General features: G+C 41.7%; 1 protein-coding gene across 1 annotated transcript in view; it reads right to left on the reverse strand.

Moving 5' to 3' along the window:
- Positions 1-12,669: 12,669 nt before the first annotated feature.
- Positions 12,670-12,757, reverse strand: part of TNIP3 (TNFAIP3 interacting protein 3) — a 97,796-nt gene continuing 97,708 nt past the window's right edge. The window contains exon 14 of the mRNA XM_024212764.1: positions 12,670-12,718. Coding sequence (XP_024068532.1) covers positions 12,687-12,718 — 32 coding nt within the window. The 3' untranslated portion in view covers positions 12,670-12,686. The remainder of the gene's footprint in view (positions 12,719-12,757) is intronic.

A 12,757-nucleotide genomic window follows, 5' to 3' on the forward strand; every position in this document is an offset into this window, starting at 1 on the left:
ACCGGTGGCAGCCTGGGCAGCAGTGATCCTCACCCAAATCAAGGGACTCACATCTATAGATTCAACAGTCCCCAAAGGGCAGCCCTGCGTGGCTGTGTGATGGACTACTGTACTCACCATAGTTATGGCGCCTCCTCCTGGGCATTCTGAGGAATAACTCACCAGGTTGACCCCTCTCCCCATGTCTGCAAGCCATCCCTCCACCTCTATCTCTTTGTCTTCAGCCCCTCTCTTGCTCCAGGAGCTGCTGCGGCCTCTTTGTGACTCAGTCTGCCTATGCATTGCCCCACTGGTGCCACTGGTGGTTGGGGAACCCAGGCCTGCCCTCTACTCCAGGTTCCAGCTCAGGGATCCTCTAGTCAGCAGTCAAGGTCTGTTCCTTCCTGTACCTTCCCTGAACCCTTTCCTAACCTACCTGCTCTTCCTTCCTACTCTGGGTCTGCCAGCTTCACTGCTCCCTCCTTCCAGGGAGCAACTGCAGCCTGTACATTTCTGCAGCCTCTCAAATACTCCTCCCTCTTTCCAGGGAATGACTACAGCCTTTCCTAGCACTTCCATCTGTTACCAGCTTCCCAGCTTATATAGGCCCCACCTTTTCCTGCCCAGATGACTTTCTTCAATTAAGACTTCTCTTGCAGTCTTAATTCCCCCCAGCTTGCTGCCTAATAGGCTAATTGGCCCCTCCGACTTGCCTTAACCCTGTCAGGGCAAGTGTGGGGAGGACACCACATCATAGAGGGAACGTGAATTAAAACAAGGGCTTTATATCTTAAAAATCAGCAACCAGCTTTCATCCTCAGCTAAAGGTTTGCACAGGGCCGCCCCGAGGATTCAGGGGGCCTAGGGCAAAAAGCAATTTTGGGGGCCCCTTCCATAAAAAAAGTTGCAATACTATAGAATACTATTATTCTCGTGGGGGCCTCTGTGGGGCCTGGGGCAAATTGCCCCACTTGCCCCCCCTCTGGGCAGCCCTGGGTTTGCATTGGTTACATTTTCAAAGGAGCTTTGAGAGCTTCTCACCTTCTGCCTGCAACAAATATCCTTTAAAATAAAACTGAGATTGGCTCTAACATTTCCAGGTACAGTAGAACCTCAGAGTTATGAACGGACTAGTCAACCACACACCTCCTTTGGAACTGCAAATATACAATCAGGCAACAGCAGAGACAAATAAAATTAAATACAAATACAGTACAGTACTGTGTCAAATGTAAACTACTAAAAAATAAAGGGAAAGTTTGAAAAAAGATTTGGCAAGGTAAGGAAACTTTCTGTGCTTGTTTCATTTAAATTAACATGGTAAAACAGCATTTTTCTCCTGCATAGTAAAGTTTCAAAGCTGCATTAAGACAATGTTCAGTCAAAGTTTTGGAAGAACAACCATAACATTTTGTTCAGAGTTACGAACAACCTCCATTCCTGAGGTGTTTGTAACTCTGAGATTCTATTGTAAATCAAGTTGGGGGGTAGGGGCTGGCTCTGATTATGACTCTAACTGAATCAATGTAATACAAGAATGAGAGCTTTCTTCCCACCAAAGGTAGGATCTGAAGTTTACTTCTTTACTGCCGTGTTTAACATTTCACAAAGAAAGTTGTGGGAGACATGAATTTGCTACAAGTATTAGTTTATTTGGATATCCTGATTGTGTTTGGAAGAACTCTGGCGGAAGATGAAGAAAGATTTCTAAAAGCATTAGACTGGTTAGAAGCCTATAGACTGAAGCTATTAATTGATAAATGTCAGTTCTGTCGCAGATCAAATAGGTGGGTCATATTGTGTCTTAAAAAGGTGAAGGTACAGATCCTGATAAAATAGAGGCACACACTTATATGGCTGTGCCCACAACATTACATAGACCTCAAGACCTTTCTATGATTTAGTGGCAACGACTGCAGATCTGTGAAGAATTATGCTATTAGTGTGAAGCCATTGAATGAATACCAGAGAATACTAGCCCAGCACGGAGAAAAGGAAATGCAAGTAAAAAACTAAGTCCACAAAGCTTCTTGATAGGGTTCCCAACTTTCCGACCGAACAACACTGAACACCTTTGCCCTGCACCTTCTCCGAGGCCCCGCTCCCTCCCTCCCCCCCCTCATCGCTTGCTCTCCCCCACCCTCACTCACTCATTTTCACCAGGCTAGAGAGGGTCCCTTTTCGACCAGGTGTTCGGTTGAAAACTGGATACCTGGCAACCCTACTTCTTGAACAGAAACATTATGATCCCTGGAAATCCTTTGGGACCCGATGAGATGAGACAAGGCCTTTCAGGAGATTAACAACTCCTTAATTCATGCCCCAGTCCTAGTCTTTGCTGAACCAAACAAGCCCTTTATTCTACAAATTGATGCTAGTTTGGAAGCAGTGCTAAAGTAAGAAGGTGAAGGCAAATGAGAAACCTGTCGCTTTTGCCAGCTGAGGATTCTGATAATGAGACTCAGTGCTCCATTCACAAGCTGGAATTTTGGTCTTAAAATTTCAAGATTCTCTGTATGTTGTTCAATTTCAAATGTGAATGGACAACAATTTACTGACTTATGTCTTAACATGTCCCAACCTGGATGCTACAGGGCAGAGATGAGTATCCACTTTGGCTAGCTAGATATGAATTCAGTACCAATCAGGGAGAAATGATATAGATCTGATGCATTATCCTGCCACCCACATGCAATAGAGATGGTTGTGATTCCTATGGAAGGAGTAAGAACTGTTTACAGTATAAATCACCTAGGGTCACAGAAACTTTGGGTCAGCCCTCTGAAAGTGTTCCATTAGCCTCTGAATGCTGTTGTGTTAGATCAATTTCCATTATCTCAGCTCAATGCGGCTGACTGGCAAGAAGCCCAGTTGTAGGACAATGATATCCAGGACACTCTGACTGCTAAAAAGAAGGGACAAAATCCAGCCAGAATTACCTGGTTTACCCTAGAAGTTAAACTATTATTGAGAGAATGGAGCAAAGTAAAGCTGATCAAGAAAGAGCTGCACCAAATAACAGCAGACCCTTTACAAATTCAGCAAAACTACTAGTGCGGCCAAGGAAGTGGAGAGCTCTTGCCATGAGAGCCCTGCATGACAACCTTGAACATTTGGGAATGGAGAGAACCCTGGAACTTATTTGGAGTAGGTTCTACTGGAAATGTGAGACGTGCTCAGTGGGTTCAAAGAAAAACTCTACTCACTAGAGCTGTGTGCCTGGAGACCATTACCAGCAGCAGACCTTTGGATGTGGTATGCACTGGCATCCTGTCTCTAGAAGTAGACAAAAAGAATGTTGGGAACATTCTTGTAGTGCCTGACTATTCTATTCAGTACGAACAGGCATATCCAACCCAAGACCATAGAGCCACCCCTGTTGCTCAGGTGCTAGAGGAGAAATACATTTCAGTGTATGGATTTCTAGCTTGGATATGCTCAGTCCAAGCAAGGGATTTTGAAAGTCACCTTCTGAAGGATGGCAGGAATTGTCCAGAACAACCCCTTATCACCCACAAGGTGATTTTCAGTCAGAGTAGTTTAATTAGACCTATTTGAATACGCTAGAGACCTTATGACTGGAGCAGAAATCAAATTGGAGTCAGCATGTTGCATTTTTGGTGCATGCATACAATGCCACAAAGAACGGTGCTACTGGAGTCAGGCTGTATTTCCTGATGTTCGGGCAAGAATCCTGATCATCCATAGACTCATGCTTTGGCATATCAGAGAATGGAGATGGCTTATGAAATGCATCATCACAATGTTGCCAATTTAAGAGAAAAATTAAGAAATGCTTGCTGCCTAGGTCTGACTGGGGTCCATAGGAGCCCTTAGAAATAACCACCAGCATGATGCTAGGGTGTGTTCTCAAATGCTCCAGCCAGAGTTCTGTTGAAAAATCTGGGTTACTGGCAGACACATGATAGCAGACATTGAAGACACTACCTTACGTGATAGTGGAAACATAAGGAACTCTTCTGGTCTACAGGATCAAACCTGAGACAAGGCAGGGTCAAATAAACATAGTACATAGGAATCTCCTGTTACCCATAGGAGACGTTCTATAACTTTGGATCTGAGCAGCAAAAGGGTGCTGGAAAGAGGTCATCACACAAAACTGATGTAACATGCACACCGTCTGGGTGTGGTGTTCTGTCCCATCTAGTGACACTGTGACCACTTAAAGAGAGAGAATTAAATGGGTCTGCTCTACAGCCTTAGCTAACTGTCAGTTGGCTTTTAGCTCATGCGGTAGAGGCTCATGCACTAAGCTCCAGACAGGGCCGGGTCTAGGATTTTTGCCGCCCAAAGCAAAACCAATTTTGGCCGACCCTCCCCCCCGTTTTTTAATTACCCCATCCCCGGCCCCGCCTCAACTCCGCCCCTTCTCCAAATCCCCAGCCCTGCCTCCTCCCCCCAGGCTCTCAAGCCTGGGAGGGAGGGCGAGTAGCGGCGCACGAGCGGCAGCGGAGGTGAGCTAGGGCGGCCGGGGCACATTTTTAGGGGCGGCATTCTGGCGCTGGCCATGCCGCCCCTAAAAATGTGCGGCCCCAAGCAGCAGCTTGTTTTGCTGGTGCCTAGAGCCGGCCCTGGCTCCAGAGGCCCCTGGTTTGATCCGGCCCACCAATGCCTGGGGTCTGTCCGTGTTACACTTGCAGTAGGCCTCCTGGGGCTAATCAACCACTACCCATGTGGATAGTCATGGAAGTGAGTCTGACGTAACAGTTTGTGGCTGAGTCCTTCCCCTTCACTGATGTGTAACTATTGTAAAGCAAACAACAGCTGAAAAAGAAAAGCTAGTGGCCAGTACTTTGAAGTTCTGGCTATGGAGACACCATTAGCCCAGAAAATAAAATATTATGAGTGGGGGAAAGTTTTTGGACTGGCACTGCTTTGGGTGAGGCCTGATGAAGCTGGAGCTCAATGGCATTAAACAAATATTAATCACTTTCTGTACTACACTAGCCACTTGAGACAGTGGACATTGACCCTTGGCATATGACAGTTAAAACTTTTAGTAACCACATCCTGTGACTGGGGCCAGTAAACAAAGAGCAGCTTCTTACCAACATTCCTGTGTGTCAGTCTTATTCCATGGTGCACTGCAGGACAGTTGCTCCTACTCAAATTAAGGACCATGAAAAGTTGTGTGTTAAGGAAACACAACACATACATTGGGAAAAGAGCACGTGTACATTTATGTGTTTGTCTGTAAGGCTCAAATCTTCATAAGGGTATATACACACTTGAATGGACATAATTTAGACATGCAAGTATCCAGTGTGTGCACAAATGGGGATTCCGCTCACATGTACATGCAACCCACATCTTGCATACACGCATAGTGCTATCTGAGTACTTGAGCTATATGCATTCATTTTTTGCATGTGACTACGGAGAAGTCATGTAGAATTTAATAGTGACAAAACCAATAGAACTGTATAGAACTTCAATAGGGGTCTATAGAATGTATTCTAAAAGACTATAGAATTAAGAGAATAAGCGATAAAAAATTTTAAACAGCCGATGGAATTTAATAGAAATTAATATCCCTTCAATAGAAATGTACAGACTCGGTCAAATATTCTAAACAAAGGTTAGCCAGAATTAATAGCATTTATTTAGTGGTCCTGAAGGCCCTCAGTATTATAAATACAACACATAGTACTGACATATCATCTAATTTGTATGAATCAATGTACATTATATATTTGCCATTTTCTTTTAAAATGATGATGGAAAGACCCAGCATGTTCAAAAGTTAGACGGGCTATTAAAAACACCCAGACCCACAATGACGGGGAGAAACTAACTAGAGCTGCTGAGCTAATTGGATTTTCATAACATGGATTTGGTTCACACTAAACTTGAAAGCTGTAAGGAAGTTCACTTTCCTACCAGCACCCTTCATCCGCTCCACCACAGAAAGTTTTTTGTTTACTTTTCCTATGTGTCTCTTATCTGTGCTTTAATGGTAACACCTGACTACAAATGGGTTGCAAGTGCTTTATAGCTTCAAAGTTTTCACTCACTGAAGAGAAAACTTTTATTAAATCAGGGTTCCGTTATTTGGGGGGGGAGAGGGAGAAAAGATTTCTGTCAGCACAGCAATAGCATTCCAAGCCCCCTGCACATGGGAATTCTACTTCTCACAACTCTCAGTTGGCTCATAAAATGTAAAGGGATGGTTTGCTATGACTACAAAGCAAAAGACTTTGGAGAAAGGAGTGAGAAAACTGGACACGGTCATAAGCATCTGTGGATCAGTGGGAATTTATGGAAAGTTTGTCAGTAGTAGCTCTGTCAAAGCCTCTCCATGGGAGCGCTATTAAATTAATAACACACTCAGATTAACTGGCACTTTTCTGGCAATATATTTTTTATGGCTCGACAGATATATGTTAATACAAAACCTTGGTTAACAGGTATATTCCTATACTGGAGACTTTTTTTTTTTGGTCAAAGACTTCCTAAATCAATTGTCTACCAGGCTAAAATAGATACACAGCACTAATACTCTGCCCCAGCTTCACCCATGGTCCCAAAATACCTGGCTGCGTCTGCAGAAATTATCCATAGTGAAATATTTAACAATGCTGCTATTTAAATTGTTGACATTAAGCACTAGAGAAAATATGATTGGGCAAGTCACACATCTTGCACATTTGGACCAAATTCATTCCTGGTGTAAATCAACTGACTTCTGTGAAATTAACATCTCTATTTGAACATCTGTTCTATGCTCTTCCATATAGATTCATATACCATGTGCATCTCCATAGCATCCTAGTCTGTGTGACCATGTCCTCAGTGGAGTTACACCAGGGATAAATTTGGCCCATTATTTTGATCTGCAGATTCAGGGTATGTCTACACTGGAGCTAGAGATGTAATTTCCAGCTCAAGCAGACTGTGTGTGTGTATGTAGGGGTTTGACTAGCCACCCTACTATGTACCCTCAGATTTAGATGGGTCAGCAAAGAAGTAGTGTTGGTATTGTGTGACCCAGCCAGCACCTGATCAATAAACCACGTAGGTAAATCTCAGGTTAAGTTTGGATAGCACCTAAAAGTTCAGAAACTCATCTGAGCTTTATCTGAATATTAGGACATGCTTTCCAGCAATATTTCTAGTACCTCCAGTTTCTGGTCTGGTCTGGTCTGCAGCTTCCAGGCTGAACGAGAACTAGCAAGAACAGACTCAGCAAATACAGTATGAATATTTTTGTAAGATGTTACCTGAACTTTTTCTAGACTCCAAAAGCATTCAGTTCAGGTCAAGTTCTAGTCAGGTTGGTTTTTATGAAATCCATGCCAGTTTGCCTATTCTTAGGGCTACACTGTGGCTTTAAGCCACTGCCAGAGTTAGTGGGGGTCAGTGAGAGCTGGGTGGGCATCGGCAACAGCTCTCAGCAGAAGCATTGTGCTTATACCAGTTACACCAGGGTAATGCCATTGACTTGAATGGATTAACTCGGTTTACCCCGCTGTGAGCTGATAATTAGGCCCACTGTGCACGCAGAAGAAACACCACTTGTAGGCTGGAACAGAAACTTCCTCCCAATACATTTCTCTGACAGCCCCTTTTCTATCCCAACTAACCCATAACAGAAATTGAATGATATCATGGAATGGTGATAGAGGTGCCAAAAAGCAGATTTGTTCTTCCCTCGGAGATGTAACCTATCCTTTTATCAGGTTACCCTTCTCCCTGCCCAAGTGCATTTCCATCAGCTATGGGAAATGCCATCAGCCTCATCAGTCCTGGAAAAGCTGGATAGTTAATCTGTTCTCTTGCCTTTTATCGGGCCAACACAGTTCTGATCCACATTTTCAAGCCCATAGGTCTCATGTCACATGCTGATTGACAGATTGCTTTAATAAATGTGCTTCACCATGTAACTGACTTGTTTGCCTTCATTTGTCTGACCTCTCTGTCTCCATACACACAACTTTCCCCACGAGCTTATTGCATGATCTGTAACTAGCATGGGCCCATTGCTCTCCCAGAAGCAATCCTCAAAACAGGAAGCACCTGGGTGTTCTCTATTTATGGGGCAGGTGGAGAAGAAACAGAGGCAGTGGCTGCTGTAAGTGAAAACACAGAATTAACCAGCACCCAGGTTTATGGTGGGAGTGTGTTTTATTAATCAAGAAAATACATTACTTTGCCATGGTGTCTTATACATCTTTCAACTTGCATCTGCAAAATCAGAGACACTGTCTACCATTTACAGCAAGGGAAGAAAAAAGAATCTCTTCTGTAAAGTTCAAATACTAAGATCTGGTTTAAATAAAGCTCACAGGTATTTTTGAATTTGGGGGATTATTTCAACCAAAGTAAAGGTATATTGTAAACGCAGTGCGAGGGTGGTGTGCGGGGTAGGGTTGATGATGTAACTTGTAGTTTATCAAGGTAAGGTAAGACAAACAAATGGGAGCTAGGGAGGCTGAGCTTTAGCTTATCATAAATCGTATTCATGTGATGCCAAACTCTTGCTAATGCTTAGACTAGACTATGGTTTTTACATGGCCTTTCATGCTCCTAGAACCTCAAAGCATTTTATCATCAAGAGCACCCCAGACTCATGGCTGGCGTACAACACGGGCCATCAAATAGAATAGTCTTTTGCCAGTACACCTATGTAACTCATGTTTAAACTCTTTTTTAATTAATTGGGTATAATAAATTACTGTTTTCACAGACAATAAGGTCTTTGTTGCTGAGCTGCTTGAAAGCATTCTTGCTATAATTAATGACCATTTACATAGCAACATAACACTTTACACAATGGAGAATACCACCCAATTCTCTTCTCCAAAGAGGTTACAGTCTAAGGCCCCAATCCCCCAAGGAGCTCAAACCCCTGTATCGACATGGACTCAAATAGGCAAGATAGAACATGAAATAGCAGTCCAGGTGCAGGAGGGCATAGAAATTTAATGGTAAAGAGGACAAATTTGGAAGGACTCCTGGAAGTGAGGTTTAAGGGGAGATTTGGAGGAGGAAGGAAAAGGGTGCTTGGCAGGTAAAATGTTGAAGACAGTTCAAGCAAATAAGACTGCATGACAAAAGATGCAATACTAAAGACTGGAAGGAGACAAAGGGAACTATAAGGAGAGAGGACTGGGAGAAGGTTAGAGAGTAGAAGGAAAAGTCCGAGTCAAGATCAGAGATGTAGTTGGGGTTCAGTTTATGTGGACTGATGTGGCAAGCAAGAAAACCAATGAATGAATTCAAGGCGGAGAGTAAAGTGGTTCAGGATTTTCCTCTTATATTTACAGAATTGCACACATAGGTTGTCATATCTGTATTACTATGTGCAGACCTATGAGACAAATTGTACAGGTACCTTTCACTGCCCTGCCCATGTTCTTTTCATTAATCCATATCCTCAAACACTTATTCTAGTATTCAGAACTTCTGAGCAACTTCAAACAGCTCCCACCTTTTTCTTTTAATTAATCTGACAAAAATATTTTCTTCATCCCTAAAGTACAGTATGGCCTGAAATGAAGGCTGGAAATTATTCAATGAATAATACAGCCATCACAAATTTATGCCCAGGAAACTTTTACACCACATCTCAAGGTATTTAAGTATAGAACATTATATAGAATACATATTTATTCCCCCCCTCCCCACGTGGGTTGTGATAACCATGTGATAAACTGCAGAGCCGTGTGGTATGCTGTATTTAGTATCTGCATTTTGGGAGTGCGTGTACTATTTCTTTAAATCTGTAGCAGAAAGGGAAGTGTGATGGGGCTGAGAAAGGTTATAAGGTAGCAGCTCTACAGTAAAGCAGAGAGAGGCAGTAGTTTTAGGGATAATAAATACTCTTTTCCTTATTCTAATAAAGTTCTGTATTCAGTATTTTAAAAAAATGACTCTTTCAGCAAATCTTTATCATTGTCATATGTCAACATTGACTGCTTGATTTATGCTGCCCACTAATCTCCCTTCTCTACAATTTATTTTAAGACTCCTAAACTTTAAACATCTTCCAACGGACACCTTTATGAAAAAGCTAGCCTACCACAAAAGTATGTCATATCCTTGATTGTATATTTGATCTCCCTTATCCATTGCTGCAATACAAATAAGTTGGAGAAAGCTAAATGGGAAGGTTAAAAAGAAGAAATGGGATGATATTTGGGAAAGAAAAATATTGACTGAAGATAGGGGAGTAACAGGAGATCTGATAAAAGGTGGAATAATCTTCCAAAGAAAGTGAAAGAAGCTCCATTATCCAGATTGGGCAAAGCACTGGAACTGGAGACAACAATTCTGTAGAAATGAATCACCGTAGGTTTAATCTAATTGATTCTCTCTCCCCCCCACCCCCGTCTGTCAAACAGAAAAACCAGTTCTTTGATGTGTGCTGTTCTAATGTGACAACACTAATTCAGAGGGAAGACAGTGCCTGGATTTGGGGAAATGTAGCATCACACAAAAGGTAAACAGGCCTCTTTCTTCCGCTCCCACCATATTAGAAGCAAAGTCTCACAATTAGTTTCACTGGGATTTGTGCAAGTAAATATTTACAGAATCAGGTCCTAGCCAACTAACCATTAAACACCCTGTGTCCATACCAAGAAAAAGAAAGTTAGCACTGCAAACTCTGTTTTCTTAGCATGAATGACTCATGTTGAGTCATCTCTGCTTAGGCCAGATAATGGTTCCTCAAACTATATAATGAGTTAAGCTTCACAAATAGAAGGCACAACCTTCATAGTTAGTTGAGCAGAAGGGCTGAAGTGAATCAAATGAAGGTTTGTTGGCTGAAACACCAGATATACAGAAGCTTGTCTGTTTTGAACATTCACTACAGCCGAGTGTGGGGTATTCTTCCCACAACATTGGTCACCTGCTGAGAGTCTGAATTGAATTAGGTTACATTATAATTGGATTTTGCTAAGGCACTGCATTAGCATTTTCCATGATCTCACCCTTATTAGCCAAATCATTAATCAGTTGTCTGCTAGTTAAATTATCTGCTGCTACAGTGTCTGTAAGCCAGCTTCATACCCATGCAGAGATAGCAGCTTCAATGGACACTTGGGCTTTTATGCCACAGGTTTCTAAAAAATCATGAAAAAATAGTTATTCTCCAGAGAATGGTTAATTTAGGATTTTGGTCATGTTCCTCTCAGTCTGTGTGACCAAACAGGGCGGGATTTGTCTCCTTGAATGCAAAAAACAAAGCGGTTGGAGGAATTAATTTAATTGCAGAAAAATCCTTTCCCAGGGATTGTTTTCCATTGGGTCTGAATTCAAATGCTGAAAACATTTAATCTCTGAAGGTTATTATTTTAATGCAAAAGTCTTTGTACATTAATGGGAATAAAAATGGATTGTTATTAATGTGGGAATTATCTTGCATATGGCCGTGAGGGCTGGTAGGTCCACATGAAAACTCTGCCTTGGTACAATTTAGGAAGGTGTGGTGTGAAATTAGACTCACACTAAGAAATTTCTACTGATTCAGCAAGAACATCCATTAGACTTTTCATGTGACCTACTGCTTAAGGCACAAGACTTACCTCTATGTAAGGCAGAGCCCTAACAGGCTGTGGCACAATCCCTACAAGAATTGTCCTACTAAATATATGAAGGGAAAGAGCAGTAATACTGTGAGCAGATTACATCATGGAGTGTTGGCCAAACATCTGTCATGCTGATTTCCTATAAAGTTTCATGGTTTAAATAGAACTATTCTATCTAAAATGTAATTGTGTTCTCAAATTAAAGGTTGGACAATTATGTTTAGCATTATTAATTACTAAAATCCTCTACAAGTAGAAACTTGTTTCCACTGTCAATATAAATCAGTGGAATATTGCCATTAATATTCCATTTATACAAATATATACACAAACACAGAATTATGATCATATCCTTTGCAGGCTTTAGGCCCAAGCTTTTTGCTATAGAAATAAATGGAAGAATTGGCCATGACTTAAATGGGAGCAGGTTCAGTGTCTACCATGGAATATTGAACAACGTGCGACACAATTACAGTTATTAGGCAAATGTTGTTAAAAAGTAGGATTGCCATTTTTGTCAGTCAACCTATTATTAATAATAATCATGTTTATTACAGAAGCGCCTAAGGACCAACTAAAAATGGGGCTCATTCATACTAGGCACTGTACAAACACAGAGTAGTAGACAGCCGCTTCTCTGAAGAGCTATCATTCCAATAAATATATATGCAGAGAAATGAGTGCAGAATTCAAAATGGCACAACAAATAATTTTCAGAAATTAAATAAAATGGATTGTGATTCTTACACAAGATCACAATATTAATGTGCTTAAATATTTTATATTCAAATCAGATGCAACATCCTCTTAATCCCCAGCAGTAGTTAAATGTTGTATCATGAGATGTTTCTATAGATCCCTGTAGCCAGTATGGGCAGCATCTTCCACAAAAGGAAGAGAAGGGAGTGGTGCTTCCCCAGATAATTTAACCAGTTCTTGAAGATCACATCTGTGAAGGATTTATCTGTGTCTCCATCATCATCACCACCCCCACTGGGATTTCACCAGGTACAAATAACATGCACTGGAGAGATAAGGAGCTATAGGCAAAAAACAAAGAACAATAAAGTTACAAGGAAACATCAGGCTAGCTCCCAGTCTTTCACAGTATGGGAGCATGTGTAATTCATCTGCACGTCTCTAGTTCATATGCTTTCAGTGATGGACTTCTTTCTCTGAGGAAGTATCTGCAAGTAAATGAATACAAAATGTTTTAAAATTAAAAA

The sequence above is a fragment of the Terrapene carolina genome, unplaced genomic scaffold (assembly GCF_002925995.2).
Source record: "Terrapene carolina triunguis isolate 2854851 unplaced genomic scaffold, T_m_triunguis-2.0 Scaffold66, whole genome shotgun sequence".
Classification (NCBI taxonomy): domain Eukaryota; kingdom Metazoa; phylum Chordata; order Testudines; family Emydidae; genus Terrapene; species Terrapene triunguis.